General features: G+C 42.4%; 1 protein-coding gene across 3 annotated transcripts in view; it reads right to left on the bottom strand.

Moving 5' to 3' along the window:
• LOC124799305 (leucine--tRNA ligase, mitochondrial) overlaps positions 1–16,966 on the bottom strand; it is a 155,620-nt gene extending 138,654 nt beyond the window's left edge. For 2 of the 3 annotated variants that reach the window (XM_047262892.1, XM_047262893.1), the window contains exons 1-2: positions 10,921–12,170; positions 9,977–10,189 (exon numbers count right to left, since the gene is read on the bottom strand). In XM_047262892.1, coding sequence (XP_047118848.1) covers positions 9,977–10,189; positions 10,921–11,124 — 417 coding nt within the window. In that variant the 5' untranslated portion in view covers positions 11,125–12,170. Of the gene's footprint in view, positions 1–9,976; positions 10,190–10,920; positions 12,171–16,660 lie in introns of those variants that run through there. The other variant, XM_047262894.1, reaches the window with a different exon arrangement.
• Between the last annotated feature and the right edge of the window lie 185 nt (positions 16,967–17,151).

The raw sequence follows: 17,151 nt of genomic DNA, 5'->3' as shown, positions 1-17,151 counted from the left end.
TAATCATGTGACCAGATCCTGATGCTTAATGATTTTTAAGCTTAAATTAAATAAAAATAACAGCTATTTTGTGAGAATATTTACCATAAATGCTATTTATATGTTATAATGAGTCAAAATAATAACAATCCGAACCATATTTTTAACACAGGAAAATAGCCTATTGGAGCCCCCATCTGGGTCACCACTGTGGGAGATGGATCACCATGTTAGAGAAAAGGAGACAGTGATTTGGATGTTTAGGAAAGCTGGGAATGTGTGCAGTATAACTGGCAAGCAACTGTTGTCATAGGATTTGCAATGGAGGAACTGCAGATTCCATGAGCAGGCTGTTCACAGGTCTCTTTTGGAAAACTCCTGGTGTATGTGGTCCACCATCCGCAATGCTGAGGGTGATGCTGAACCATATGCCATGCCTCCATAGCCAGGATGGGACTGTTCAGGGGCTTTGTACAGCTGCAACAGTGTAGGGCAATCTGCAACCCAGTCGGTGTAACTCAGACAATGAAGAATGTTAAGATGCTGCCAGCACTTTTGCTTAAGAGATGAAGATGGGGATGCCAAGTTAAGCAGGCTTTGAAAACCAGTCCCAAAAAGCTTTAAGAGTCCACTACAGTAAGGAGAGAGTCATTAAGGTAAATTTGTGGGTGCAGGTGAAATGTACAATGGCAAAAGAAGTGCATGATCCAAGTCTTGGCATCTGTAAACTGAAAGGCGTGGGTGACGGTCCGTGATTGAACCTTCCATATGGTTCCTTGCAGTTGACATTCAGCCACACCTGTAGTAGATGAGCAAAAAGAAATGCAAAAGTTGTCAGCATATAAGGAGTTTGCTACTGAGGACCCCACAGCTTCTGCAAGACCATTAATGGCCAATAAAAGGAGAGGGATGCTCAGTGCAAAATCCTGTGAGACGCCATTGTCTCGGATATGGTGGGAACTGTGTGAACACTGACTCTAACTCTGGAGGTGTGGAGTGACAATAAGTTCTGTATAAAAATGGGGGTGGGCCCCATAGACTGCACTTGTGTAATGTAATGACGATGTGGTGTCACCAAGTGGTATCATAGGCATTCATCAGGTCAGAAAAGATGTCAATAAGTTGATGACGGCAAGAAAAGGCCACTCAGATCACAGACTCCAGGTATACCAAGTTGTGAATGGTGGAGTGTTCGTGGCAACAACTGCTCTTGGACAGAGCCAGAAGGCTCGACACTAAAGGAGCTGAGCCAACACAACTGCCAGCTCACAATATGTTCGAGCAACTTGCACGCAACTGCCGTCACTTCAGATGCAGTTGAAGATGACAAGGATGTGGCATTGGTAATCTGCTCAATTATTTGGTGATGGATGCAGTCTGGCCCAGAGGTTGTGTCGGGACAATGCGCAAGGGCACTAAGAAATTCCCAATCACTGAATGGAACATTATATGACTGAGGGTGGCGTGTAGCAGAAGACAGGTGTTGTCATTCCACCTGCTGTTTTAGGGAACAAAAGGCAGGGTGGTAATTCTGAGACGCAGAGGTTCAAGCATAATGCTCAGCAAAATGCTCTGTGATTGTTTCCGGTTAGTATATACAGCTCCATGTGTGGAAATCCCAGGTATACCTCCAGGGTTCTGATATCTGTAAAGTCGTCTGGTCTTAGTCCAAACATGGGAAGGAGATGTTTGTGTTCCAGTGGTGGATATGTACCATTTCCCCCACATTCCTGCTTCTGTGTTTTAATTAGTTGACAGACCCAGGCACAGTGCTGTTTGAAGGCAATGAGGTGCTCCATCGATGCGTGCCGATTATGACACTGGAGTGCCCACCTACGATCTTTAATGGCCACAGTGATTACCAGTGACTACCAAGACACTTTCTTCTGCCGGCGGCAACCTGAAGAACAAGGGATTGCCAATTCAGCTGCAGAAACAATGGTTGTAGTTACATTTTGGATCACCACATCAGTGTTGCCATGAAACGGAGATCCAATAGCGGTGGCAGAGGCAAAAGCATCCCAGTTAGCCCTGGTAAGAGTTCACCTGGGCAAGCATCCAGGTGAGACACACCGGAAGAGGGAACGGAAGAGTGAAAAGTGGCCACAAGTGGGAAAGGAATGGGCAGAAGGTGGTCACTGCCATGCAAGTCGTCATGAGCTCTCCAGCGTATAAATGGTAGAAGGCTATGACTGCAAATTGAGACATCAATGGTCGAATATGTACCCTGTGCAACACTGAAATGAATATGGGCACCTATATTTAGGAGGCAAAGGTTGGGTTGAGTTAGTGGATTCTTGACATTTTTACCATGGCCAGTAATCTCGGTTCTACCCCAAAAAGAGTTATAGATGTTGAAATCACCTAAAACTAGAAAAGGAGGAAAGACGTTGCAAATGGTAATTTTCCGTGCTGTCCTCACCCTGACAGCCACAGTTTCTAAAGTTGTATGAAGGGACACAGGTACACTCCAGACAGAGGTCAAGGACATATACACATACTCTACATGACAGTCACTGTGATTTTTGTAACACCTCCAATAGCCACAAAGAGTGGCACTCTGCATTGCTGGAAACAGGTTTCCTGAAGGGCAGCGCAGAAATCAGGTGTAATGCTCAGCTAGGTGGGGGAAAAAAACCACCACATTTCCACTTGAGGATGACGCTTTCTTGAACCAAGGAGACAGTTTACACTTCAGGTCATCTGTGGCCACCAGTTGAGTGCTTGTATCCATTACCATTAATTCTGAGGCATCGGTGAGATTGAGGTCCTTGTGGGATGCTAGAATCTCCACCTCATCCTCACACGCGGAACCTGTAGGTGGGGACCACCAGAGTCTCTCATTTCTTAACAGTCTTCTTCTTCATCTGCTTGCTCTTTTGCTGTTCTTTATGGGCTCGCTGGGAGGGCTTCTCTGAAGTGGATTCAGAAACAGATGAAGAGTGTGAAGCCCTTTGAACAGCAACTTGTGACCCCTTCAGCCACTGGCTGGTGTCTACTTTGGAATTGATGGAGACCTTGGAATGTAAAGTCCCAAGGGACCCCGTCCATGCGAGAGGAGTTGGAAAGGCTGTTTCTTCTCTGGCAGGTGGAGGGGGGGGGGGGACCGATGTCATCGGGATTTGGGGGGGGGGGGGGGGGGGAGGGGGCGGCAGTGGCACTGCCCCCACAGAAGGTGTTTCGGGAGCAATGGAAGAAGAAATGCCTCCAACCACCAAACGGGGGTGGGGGGGGTGGGGGTGTAGTTGGGCAGCCCTGAGGGTCCACTGTAGGAGGCATAGATGAAGGGTCTACAGTCGCCAGTGAGGACGACATCACTGTAGCTGCAACATAGGACAATATCAATCGAATGGGGTTCAACTGGTCATATTTCTTTTTAACCTTTTGGTAAGTCAGCCTGTCGAGGGCCTTGTATTCCATAATTTTCCTCTCCTTTTCAAGAACCATGCAGCCTGGTGAGCAGTGGGAGTGATGCTCTCCACAGTTGACACAGGTTGGAGGAGTGGCACATGGAAGTATTCAGATGTGATGTATGCCTGCAATCTCTGCATGTGGCACCGGAATTGCACCGGAAAAACATGTGCCTGAATTTCCAGCACTTGAAGCGCCACATAGAGGGAGGGATGTATGGTTTGACATCACTATACCATCACCTTGACTTTTTCAGGTAACAAATCACCCTCAAAGGCCAAGATGGCGGCACCAATAGCAGTCCTACTTTTGGTCCCCTATAGATGTGCTGGACCAAGTGAACAGCCCATCATTCTAAATTGGTGCGTAACTCATCATCGGACTGCAATAGGAGGTCTTGATGAAAAATAATGCCCTGAACCATGTTTGGGCTTTTACGGGGAGTGACTGAAATGGAAATATCACCAGCTGGGGGTGCTGTCTTAATCACAACTGATGCATATCTCATTTTGGACAGTGCCACCACTTTCCCAAACTTATCCTCTAGGTTTTCAACAAAAAATAGAGGCTTCGTAGCCAGAAAGGAGTCCCTGTTGGTTCTCCTGCAAACTAAGTATGGAGGCGAATATGGCTCTCTTGTTTCTGTAGCCCTATGTGCCCTGGTAGCTAGGGATGGGAATTATTTGGAGTCATACTTTTTGGTGCTGAAATCTAGCCTTCCTTTCTTAGAGACTTCTGGGGCCATTCAGCTACCAGCAAAAGATGACTTGGTCTGCTTTACTGTGAGTCATTCACCCTGGTGCCACCCACTCCACCACTCCGACCAGGAGCTCTCCTCAAGGGTGCCACCCAGCCACAGCAATGGCCACCTGGCAGAATGGCTGTTGCCAGGAGTCCCAAAGCCTCAGGCATCTACTCCTTGGGATCTGTTAGGAGTTTGCAGCTCAGGCATCAGCAGTGAAATCCCTGTGTTGCCAGGGGGCTACAAACAAGATGGTACATGACCCCCCCCCCCCCCCCCCCCCCCCGGCCCCCCAAGAGATGTTGTGCTGGAAGTTGGGTGCAAAATGATCCAGTATTATCGTGGGTGCACCCCATAAGACATCCTTGCCCAAAAGGCTGGATGACAGGTGTAATTACATTTCCATTACAATAATTGGTGCAGAAGGTCTCAGCTTAGAACCGATATATAATGCATCACATAAGGCGTCCTTCCCCAAATGGCCCGCACTTCTGTAGCATTTGAAAGGTGGGGATCCAACCCTAAAAGGGGACCATAATACTTAAGGCCAAAAAGTAGGAGACTCCTTTCAGTAACTCTTACGACAGGCAGGAATACCTTGGGCCTGTTCTAGCCCCCAAAGCAGCAGGGGGTACAGTGACATTTGCTCCCTGTTAAACACGTGATTCCAACTTAGCAAGGACACAATTGTGACCCCACCACTATTTTCATACGAGGTTGGGCGACACCACATCTCGCTTGCCAGGTGAAACATTTACTTAGAGAAAATTTTGGTAATGACCAATTCACCCTTAGGCAATTTGAAGATGTGTGCGCCCTACCAGATCCCCCGACATAAATTCTGGTTTTAATGATACCTGTTGAAGCACAACATATGGCACCATGTTGCTCTGGTTACACTAGACCTGTTGCAAGCAACTGGCGACCATGTCGTGTTACAGATGCTGAATACTGCCGAGCTAGGAGACCATATTAAAAAAATGTCGTAACAACTGATCATATTCTAATTAACATGCCAGAACCACCGTTATCATGTGTCTGACTGTTGTCCTGCTTTTCCTACATCCACACCACATTCTGATTGCTTACAGCACCATATTTTCGGCTGGTAGCAGAAAGTGGAACTATAATTTTTTCAGCATAGTTCATGAGCACACTGATTTATGAACATACCTATGAGGCTTCAGCATACTACAATATATACAGCCCACAATGAAGCACTTCTAACACCTCCAGTCTAATTAGAACCATATGGTATAACATATGTAATGGGGTACATGCTGTTACTTAGGTGATAAAATGTATAAATACCAATGTATAGAGTAATATACGAAATAAAATTGATATAAAACTATTTACAATGCTTTGCTTAAGTACAACCACATCACACCTCTCTCAATCCTCTGCTTCCTCTCATCCATATGGTTTTATGTTAATGGAAGTTACTGAATTAAAAGGGATTTCTTGTTCTTGCAAAAAGTTCATGGCATTGAATTACCAAAGTGTTGGCTCCAGTAACTTGGTAGCAGAAGCTCTGCATGTCATTACACTTTTAATCCTTTTTCAGTTCTTTCCAGTGAGTCATCCACAATGAATTGAACTTCTTTACTAACTGAATATACACTTGTTTGATTCTACACACCACAAGGTTGACAAACCCTATTTACTGCCAATAATTCCAAAATGAACACGTGTTCCACTAATTTTTAAGCCACTTCCACAATTCAATTTATGCTATAGTACAAATTGCAGAAAATAAACAGTTTATCATATGAGACTGAGTGACAGACAAACATATACAATATTAGCCCGAGAATATATGGTTCAGTATTCTGTGCAATAAAAATCTAAGTTCAGTAGATCGTTCAATATATTGCATGACCTCCTATTTTATCCATAGACAGTCAATAATATTGCACAGTATGGAATGCTGTGTAATATTAAGGATAGTGTGGGTGCTTCTTAAAAATAAGATATGAATTTCACATCATCTCCAATGCTTGTTGACAGGTAAGCAGTATGCTTTGATGTATAGAATTACAATTGTTGTTGTTGTTGTTGTTGTGGTCTTCAGTCCTGAGACTGGTTTGATGCAGCTCTCCATGCTATTCTATCCTGTGTAAGCTTCTTCATCTCCCAGTACCTACTGCAGCCTACATCCTTCTGAATCTCCTTAGTGTATTCATCTCTTGGTCTCCCTCTACGATTTTTACCCTCCACACTGCCCTCCAATGCTAAATCTGTGATCCCCTGATGCCTCGGAACATATCTTACCAACCGATCCCTTCTTCTAGTCAAGCTGTGCCACAAACTCCTCTTCTCCCCAATTCTATTCAATATCTCCTCATTAGTTATGTGATCTACCCATCTAATCTTCAGCATTCACCTGTAGCACCACAATTCGAAAGCTTCTATTCTCTTCTTGTCCAAACTATTTATCGTCCATGTTTCACTTCCATACATGGCTACACTCCATACAAATACTTTCAGAAACGACTTCCTGACACTTAAATCTATACTCGATGTTGACAAATTTCTCTTCTTCAGAAACACTTTCTTGCCATTGCCAGTCTACATTTTATATCCTCTCTACTTCGACCTCCATCAGTTATTTTGCTCCCCAAATAGCAAAACTCCTTTACTACTTTAAGAGCCTCATTTCCTAATCTAATTCCCTCAGCATCACCCGACTTAATTCGACTACACTCCATTATCCTCGTTTTGCTTTTGTTGATGTTCATATTATATCCTCCTTTCAAGACACTGTCCATTCCATTCAACTGCTCTTCCAAGTCCTTTGCTGTCTCTGACAGAATTACAATGTCATCGGCAAACCTCAAAGTTTTTATTTCTTCTTCATGGATTTTAATACCTACACCAAATTTTTCTTTTGTTTCCTTTACTGCTTGCCCAATACACAGATTGAATAACATTGGGGAGAGGCTACAACCCTGCCTCACACCCTTCCCAACCACTGCTTCCCTTTCATACCCCCCGACTCATAACTGCCATCTGGTTTCTGTACAAATTGTAAATAGCCTTTCGCTCCCTGTATTTTACCCCTGCCACCTTCAGAATTTGAAAGAGAGTATTCCAGTCAACATTGTCAAAAGCTTTCTCTAAGTCTACAAATGCTAGACACGTAGGTTTGCCTTTCCTGAATCTTTCTTCTAAGATAAGCTGTAAGGTCAGTATTGCCTCACGTGTTCCAACATTTCTACGGAATCGAATCTGATCTTCCCCGAGGTCGGCTTCTACCAGTTTTTCCATTCGTCAGTAAAGAATTCGCGTTAGTACTTTGCAGCTGTGACTTATTAAACTGATAATTCGGTAATTTTCGCATCTGTCAACACCTGCTTTCTTACAATTAACATTTATAATAAGTAGGCTAGTGTATAGCACAATCCCCTCACCTGTAATATCACAAACATGTCGTTAGTAAGTTGGTCAAAAACTTACATGATATCATACTTCATAACAACAACAATACTTTATATTATCAGATATAATGCAAAAAATAATCTATGCTAATATATAAAGGGGAAATGATGTTAGCAAAGAACTTATAAAGTTCTTGATCAATTCACTTCAAATTTTTACATGATTCTCTAGTAAACATTTGGACAGACATAGTCTATATATCTTTTTAAAAACAACATAGAGGTTTTCTTTTAAAAATGGTAGTGACAAAGAAAATGCTATGCTGTGAAGATGTGCCGCTTCGTTTTTTCTCGCAATAGGTTTAAGCTACAATTGCTGGATATTTAAACCATCAACAAATTGTTTCTTTCAATACATAATTTTAAACAAAAATGGTATACACAGCAATGTGCTATTTTGTTTTCTTCCTCACAGCCAGTTTTAACAGAAAACCGGTATTTAGGAAAGTTGTCTTTTTAGCTTATCAACTTATTAGAATACTACTTTGCAATCTGATGAATCATCCAAAATTTTGTAGTGCTATCTGTTTGCAGATTAAAACTATGTGAAATAATGTCATTGAAGCTTCTATCCTCATAGATCCAGGAGCTGCAGATATCTTTCTCATACCAATGATCATAACTGATTTACCCATTCAATTTAAGCAAATAAAGGTTTCCTTTGCAGGAACAATAAAAAAAGAGTAAAGTCAGACATTCAAATACATTGAAAGTGGTTTGTGATCAGATTGTTTGTGCATGATCAATTTCACAAACAGGTAGTTCAGAAATACCTGTTCATACTCTTACCACACAGTATCCAAAACTATTGTACATTCTGAAGTTTTGTAATTGCATTGTGTTCAAAAAGTTTAAAAAAACCTTAAAAACATTAAAAGCCAAAAATAGGAATGAAGAATTTTCTAATAACTTATGGGTACAACAGCCAGGTAATATTTGCAGCGAGCCCTGATATTTCAGCGGGAGTACACCCCACCATTTTCAAGGCACAAACTGCAATGGAAAGGCAAAGGCAATGTACAGGCAAATTAAAAATCTCCATTCTTGGAGTAATTCAGCAAAGATAAAAACACACACACACACACACACACACACACACACACACAAACACACACTAGTGCCACCAAAGATGACCAAAGTCAGAGGTATCGATAGTCTTTGAAAGGCAGAGTGAACATGCGTTGCACTATTGACCAACTGTACATCAGGTGATTGATGATAATATTGAGTTGACACCTAAGTCTTATGAAGGAAGCACTTCCAACAAGATCAGTTGTATTTTACAGAAATACGATGTGAAGTGCTTATGAAGGAAGCACTTCCAACAAGATCAGTTGTATTTTACAGAAATACGATGTGAAGTGCGTTTTCTGACCTCCATCTAAAATTAGAGTGCTTTTGGGTTTTGTTAAGGATGAGCTCGGTTTGCGTAAGGCAGGTGTATATCACATTCCTTATAGCTGTGGCATGGCATATATTGGTCAGACTATCAGGACCATGTAGGACCAATGTACTGAGCATAAATGGCACACATGATTACAGCAGCCAAGTAGATCTGCTACTGCCTAACACTGTTTGGATACTGGTCACCCTATGTTATATAACAATACCGAGATATTGCCATGCACGTCCAGCTATTGGGACAGTGTTATTAAGGAAGCTGTTGAGATTAAATTAGTGAGCAACCTTGTAAACAGGAATGGAGGTTTTTGTTTAAACTCTGCTTGGAATCCTGCTCTCTCCCTTGTCAAGAAAACAGATGGACAGAGTAACTGCTAGTTTGTAGTCTTTCACTATGGTCATCTTTGGTGGCACTAAGGTTCAGCATGTGTGTGTGTGTGTGTGTGTGTGTGTGTCGTCTTTGCTGAATTACTCTAAGAACAGAGGTTTTAAATTTGCCTGTACATCGCCTTTCTGTTGCAGTTTGTGCCTTGAAAATGGAGGAGTCACTGTAAATATTACCTGGCTGAATTCACCTAAGTTGTTTGAAAATTGTATACGCCAGGAGAAACTCAGGTCTCACAAAAATGAAGAAGTCTTTTTCACTCACATACTGCAACATTTATTATAATTTGAATCCAATAGCTCCAAAATGGGCCAAAATTTGAGTCCTGACACAATTCCTGCTGATAACCCAGATTAGGATGAATATCCAATTTCCGTACATATTTAGCATGAGTAGTGCATTGCTGGGTTTACCAGTATTGATTATCATGTGAAGTCCAAGTGGAGAGGATAGGTTATTCCACTTAACATACTGACTACAAAGTTTCTGCTGAATGCCACAAAGACATTAAAACATACCAGAGTAAACATCTGAAACTGGCTGCAATGACCCTGCATTGTTACATATACTCCTACTTAAGAACAACTTCAGTGTACAACGATAAAAATATTGACTCACATTTTTTCCATTCATCATGTGAAACCGTGCCATTGCATCACTTATTGCATAGACACGCACATGGCCCATATGTAATTTTCCAGAAGGATATGGTATCATAGAAAGTACATAACATTTTGGTTTATCACTATTTTCATCAAATACAGGGTTCTTCAATTTATCCTTCCAGTATTCCTCAATGCTATGTTTTATGTCAATGCTGAGGTCTTCATTCTGCAGCATAAATGAGAAAGATAACAGATTAGTAATAAGTTTTATTTCAGAAAATCATGACACTTGGCTGCATTAGAACAATTTATTAATTCACTACTGGTTTCGGTCAATGGCACAAGAAAGTGGCTACTGCAAGTCACATATCTATCATGCTAACCCAGACAATCATATTAACTGTCTGTTTCATGAGTAATAATATCGATGAACAATGATTTTCATACATCAGCAACCTTCCTAATGTACACGCAACGGAAAACTGGCCATATGTAGTCAGGCTCTTTGAATCTACAAGTGCTTAGGCTTCTCATCCCATCTCCTGACTATACCTGGCCAATTTCCTGTTATGTGTGCATGATGAAGGTTGCTGATGTATGAAAAGTATTGTTCTACATTATTACTCATGAAACTGACAGTTAATATGACTGTACAGTTCAGCATGATTGACAGGCGACTTCTGGTAGCCAATTTCTTGTGCCAGATGATGGTCAGTGACCAAAACCGGTAGCGAATTAACAAATTGTTGTAATGGAGCCAAGTTTCACGAATTTCCTGAAACATATATCTAGTGCTGACAGCTGCCTAAAGAAAACATTTGAAGTTTTCTTTTCTGTAATGAGTAACAAACAATGTGTGAAGTACAAGAAGCTCAAAATACTTCTATCAGAATTGAACAATGGAAAATTGAAGACTGAATAAGGACAATATTATGAAAACAGTAGACTGCTACTCACCATATAGCAGAGATATTGAGTCACAGAAAGACTGTTAGAAAAGTAAGCTCTTGGCCAAATGTCTTCTCCCAAATTAGAACACATACACCTGTATCTGTGCAAACACAACTCTCTCTCTTCCCCCTCTCCTAGGGGGAGAAATAAACCACCACCACCCTCGTTGAGCGAGGGAGGGAGGGAAAAATGGTCCCAGTTTTCTTGCATATGTTACTAAAGAAACCAGGATGACAACCTCAGTCCTATTATAGGAATATGTTAATCAAGCCTCCAGCTTCCTCGGCGTTAAATGATTCATTTTGATAAGAGAGAAGATTTTGTCGGGGAGGGGGAGAGGCAGACTCTACACTGATGATAACTGCAGAGAAAAAGTGTAACAGCTCTTGTTTGAAGGACACAATAACTATAACTTGATATCAATCACCTGAAGTAGCTCACACTGCAATACAGGGAGGAAGCAACTACAGAATCACTTAGTCAGTTAGGTTATACACCTTCAGCAGATGACATATAAGCCTTTTCATCATAGAGAATGATAATTTAGAGCCCTAGACAATACAATTATTAGTGCCCTTACCTAACAAATTGAGATAAATGTGATTACAAAACACAAATACTGCAACATGAAACACAAATACAGTGTAAAATAGAATAAGCAAATGTACAACTGCAAGTTCTCAACTCTGTCTCCCATTCATATCAAATATATCATTTTAATATTTTGAATATAATCTTCATGATAATTTACTTTTAGAAGAAAATCAAACACTATTTAAATAAGGCGCAGAGCAATGCCTTTGCTACTGTTCCTTTCAAGAGAATCAGGCTATTGGTGGTGGGTTGCTACCACTTGAAACTACACTCCAGAGGAGTGAGATGCTTCATAAATTGCATAAGACACCTTTAAGTGGCTGGTGAGCATCCTCTTTAACGATTCTACCCACACAAATAATTAGGGTTACACCGCAATGTGTACCTGATCTTTCACTGGCTTCAGGGTACAAATTATTTTGGTCCCCCTTGAGGAGTCATGATATTGGTTGGTTTAATAACTAAAAGAACCCAACTACAAGGTAATCAGTCCATCCTACCTGGAGCAGGCAATTCAACAAAGCAACATACCTAAGAAGGACCTAGTGTGCAAAAGCCATGCAAAGAAAACATCAACATCTACCAAATGTCAACATAACCAAGAGAAAGGGGGGAAAGGAAGAAAGGCAGGCAAGGTGCATTGTCCAGAGAGCAACTGGAGGTCCCCAAACGCAGTAAGTGCAATGGGGAACATATTCCGTCCCTGTCCCCCCCCCCCCCCCCCCGCCCTCTTACCAGACACACCACACCCAACACTACCCAGGAAAGAATGAAACAGACAGGATGAGAGAGGCACAGGGAAGCAGTGGAAAAACACTAAGTCAAACAGAACATGCGAGAAGGGTGATGACGAGCAAAAGAGTGGGTAGGGCAAGGTCTGGGACAGACCACCAAACCGAGACAGCCTTGTCAGGGCGAAGGAAGCAACAGAGTCTCCTGCCAACCCATCAAAGAGCCAACAAGGCTGACGTGACTTCCCTACGAGAGATTGGTAAAAACCCCTTTCATGAATAAATTGTAAAACAAGCTCAGCTACTGAGGCATTATCCACTAACAGCAGGGCTAGATAGTCAGGAAGATTGAGTGTCCGTCGCAGGGCAGCTAGATTAGGGCAGTCCCACAAAATGTGTCATTTGGAGGACAATCAAGAGCATCAATGCCTCTAGCACTTTGAATTTCTTACACATCAATAGGAGTGATATTGCAGTAAAGAATCAACAACCTGATGACAATTTCAGAAGCTTTCAAGAGACCCTAAAATATGAGTCAGACAGCATTCTACATTCCAGTTCATAGATACATTTCTTGAAAGTCTATCTTCACATCACCGAAGACAAAAAATCCACCTTTATCATTTCCACTGATCTAGTTTTTTCAGACTTTAGCTGTGCAGCCTCATCTTCACATCTCACCGTCAAACAGGCACCACAATGACAGTGGTGCAGATCCTTGTAACAAAGGAGATAACTAAGAGTCAGCCTAGTATGACCAATGCAGAGCTGGCAAAGGACGATGGAGTCCTTGTGAGAGGCGCGCATGGAGGACCTCCACAAATCTCTGGTCTCCTTAATTGGCCACAATTTGTTCAGCAAGGTCATAGTCTGCCACACTGCAATCCAAATCCTTAGAATCTGATGGCATAACACCAATCAAAGGACCGAATCTGCCAATTTGGCCAGTGTGTCAGTGAGCTCATTCTCTGGGTTCCCAACATGACCCAGGATCCAAGCAAAGGGTATAGTGTGTCCACACTGTTCGAGGGCAAGAGGGGAATCCCAGATCGTCAGGACCATGGGATGGTGAGGGTAACAGAGGTCAAGTGCTTGCAAACTGCTCACAGAGTCACTACTGATGAGGAAGGACTCACCAGTGCAGGAACAGATATACTCAAGAGCACGAGAGATGGCTACCAGCTTCAAAGTAAAATCACTGCAACTCTCCAGCAAGGAGCAGAGTTCATTGCATCTTGCATGAATATAAGTGAAGCCAGCATGACAGGAAACCACTGAGCCATAAGTATATATTACTTCTAAACCCCCAAATGCACTGAGAACGGGGAAGAGTTGGTAACGGAGGGCCTTACAATGAGATAAGGCTTTTGGACTTGTGATAGGTCAAGACAGAGCTGTGGACAAGGGATGCGCCATGGAGGTGTATGTGAGCAGGCCCATAGAAGAGGTGATAAAAGTGGAAAGCTGTAGTTCAGAAAAGAGGAATTACATGTGGATGGCAATCATAAACACAGACGTGGGAGGTGGATCTCCATATCTGGAAAGTGGAGCAGCGTATGCATAGGACATAAAGGATAATCTATTGATGGTTCAGAACCTGCAATGTTGACATCTGCCTCCCCAAGGAAACCGATCACAGGGCTAGTCCAAAGGGCACCAGTTGCCAGTCATACACCACATAATGTATTGGTTCCAGAACCTGTAACATCAAAGGCGATACCGAGCCACATTCGAGACTCCCGTAGCCTAAATCGGCTGGACCAAGTAACTTGCAGAGGACATTGGTTAAACTGGCTGGAGGATAACTGTTCAGTTGAGGAGGCAGTTTGTATGATTTAAAAACTGTAATAATGATACTTTCTTGCCACCGGGAAGGGAATTCCCCTTGCTCCAGAGGTGGTTAAAAAGGACAAGTATATGATGGTGGCTAGCCACCAATAAGTGCTGAAGCATTTGGTTGAACACCCAGCCTGGTCCAGGAGCATGGTGGGGCAAAATGCAAGGGCACTTGTGAATTCGCACTCACTACACATGCAGCGGGGAATGGGGGAACAAAACAGAAAGGAAGTCTTGCTGGTAGATCAAAACTATGTGCCGGACCAAGACTCGAACTCAGGACCTTTGCGTTTTGTGGGCAAGTGCTCTACCAACTGAGCTAACCGAGCACGACTCATGCCCCGTCCTCACAGCTTTACTTCTGCCAGTATCTCGTCTCCTACCTTCCAAACTTTACAGAAGCTCTCCTGCGAACCTTGCAGAACTAGCACTCCTGAAAGAATGCTAGTTCCCCCCTCCAACATCCCAGGGGTTGTCAGCCCTCCCTCTCCATCAGGATCTGATCTTACATTCATGGATGTAACCCCATCCTTACTGGTGATGGACACTGACTCGGCACAATGGCTGATTATGGACTAGTTGATGTCCATCAAGCCTCTTGTACTACTCTCCTCCAATGGAACTGTACTGGTTACTATTGTCACCTTCTAGAAATGCAGTCTCTTCTTTGTTTCTACTATGCAGCTTGTTTTATATTGTAGAAATATACTTCTGCCAGTATCTCGTCTCCTACCTTCCAAACTTTACAGAAGCTCTCCTGCGAACCTTGCAGAACTAGCACTCCTGAAAGAATGCTAGTTCCCCCCTCCAACATCCCAGGGGTTGTCAGCCCTCCCTCTCCATCAGGATCTGATCTTACATTCATGGATGTAACCCCATCCTTACTGGTGATGGACACTGACTCGGCACAATGGCTGATTATGGACTAGTTGATGTCCATCAAGCCTCTTGTACTACTCTCCTCCAATGGAACTGTACTGGTTACTATTGTCACCTTCTAGAAATGCAGTCTCTTCTTTGTTTCTACTAAGCAGCTTGTTTTATATTGTAGAAATATACTTCTGCCAGTATCTCGTCTCCTACCTTCCAAACTTTACAGAAGCTCTCCTGCGAACCTTGCAGAACTAGCACTCCTGAAAGAATGCTAGTTCTGCAAGGTTCGCAGGAGAGCTTCTGTAAAGTTTGGAAGGTAGGAGACGAGATACTGGCAGAAGTATATTTCTACAATATAAAACAAGCTGCATAGTAGAAACAAAGAAGAGACTGCATTTCTAGAAGGTGACAATAGTAACCAGTACAGTTCCATTGGAGGAGAGTAGTACAAGAGGCTTGATGGACATCAACTAGTCCATAATCAGCCATTGTGCAGAGTCAGTGTCCATCACCAGTAAGGATGGGGTTACATCCATGAATGTAAGATCAGATCCTGATGGAGAGGGAGGGCTGACAACCCCTGGGATGTTGGAGGGGGATGGGGGGGCCCTTGTGCTGAGACTTACGCACCATCGTCGTCATAATACTCTCTTTCGGAAGGTGAGAGGAGGTGTAATCGAGAAGACGGCAAATTGCAACAGGAATTGAAAGAGAATGAGCAGCCTTGAGGACCACAGAGCACTGGTCCTCAAAGTAACAGGTTTCTTGTCCCAGAGATGCTGGCCAGGGAGCCTGATACCCACCAGGTGCCAGAGAAGAGGGTTTCTTCCACGGCCAAGGAGAACGATTCCATCATTTGCCGTATGCAGTTTTGAGAAATGTATGTCCTGTGGGGATTTGAACTAGCATATTTCCCAATAAAAGGTGTGCCTTAATGCTACACCAGCTTGCTCTGCAAGTTCTCAGAAAAAAATGATTAGATAGCACAAAAACTTTATGAACCAGTTAACATGTTTGATTACCCTCTACACAAATATGACATTAAACTGGTGATGCTGGATGCATTTCCCTTGTAACCTCTGGATCATATACGAAAAACAACCTATAGATTCTAAATCAGTACAAGGAGTAATCAAACAAAAGGTGTTGAAAGATGGAAAGAAAAAGAAATCTGTATTTGGTGCCCTAATGTTTCATAATGACAGCTCCACAGGGGATGCACATTTTTGTTCTGCAAAGAACATTTTGCCATGCATACAATACAAAGTGTGCTCTCTTTGTTTTATGGAGACCATCACGTTTAGAGGAATATTTTATTTTAATCAGTGGAAACACTGGCCTACTAGTATCTAACACAGACACTGAAGCATTATCCTAAAACAACACGTCTGGGAAATCAAATTTGGCGTTTATTTTTATTGCTTCATTACAGATCAAATCTTATTTTGTATTCAATCTGTCGCTCGTTAAGAGTTGAATGCTATATTTTTGGGGAAAAAACTCAAACTGGAAGTCAACTGGGGTCGGGGGGGGGGGGGGGGGGGGTAGGTAAGTAGTTAACTGCGATGCAGCAAGAGGCCGATTATTTCTCCGAAATTTATCGACCTATAATTTCAAAACGTTGCTGGAAACACCACAAATTTCCTAAATTCATCCATAATGTAACTCCTGATTCTCAAAACGGGGTGTCTCTCTTTTATACTTTCACTTACCCATCTCCTAATTCCACTAGATATACACCTGCTGTTCTTCCCATATTTTGAAAGTTTCTCGACAAGACAACTTGAAAAAGCTTTCGAAATACTCGCCGGCACAGGTACCATCCTGAAGTTTTGTTTTCTTACGAGTTTTTGAATAACACAGCCTAGCGTTATATTTTAAATGTTGAACTACAAACATCTGTCATATGTGTGATGGCACATTGTGGCGTCGTGTGTCTTTCGGTCTATTTCTTCTTTTCATTTGCTACTGCTTCATCCCAACACTCCCTTATCCCTAATGTTTTGTAAACTATTAGGAAGCACCTGGTTCGCCAAAGATCCTGTTGATGGCAGCCATAGGTGAAATCGCAATTTATCAAGTTCGTCAACATATCTACGTAAGAAATTTGAAAAATAAAGAGAAATATTTTATGCTTATAATTATATTTCCTTTCCAGGGTTAACGGATATAAAGTAACTACATATTATTTGAAAACTTTCCT

This window comes from Schistocerca piceifrons, chromosome 5 (assembly GCF_021461385.2).
Source record: "Schistocerca piceifrons isolate TAMUIC-IGC-003096 chromosome 5, iqSchPice1.1, whole genome shotgun sequence".
Lineage (NCBI taxonomy): Eukaryota > Metazoa > Arthropoda > Insecta > Orthoptera > Acrididae > Schistocerca > Schistocerca piceifrons.
Note: the sequence above shows the minus strand (reverse complement) of the source record. Positions and strands in the feature narration are given on the sequence as shown.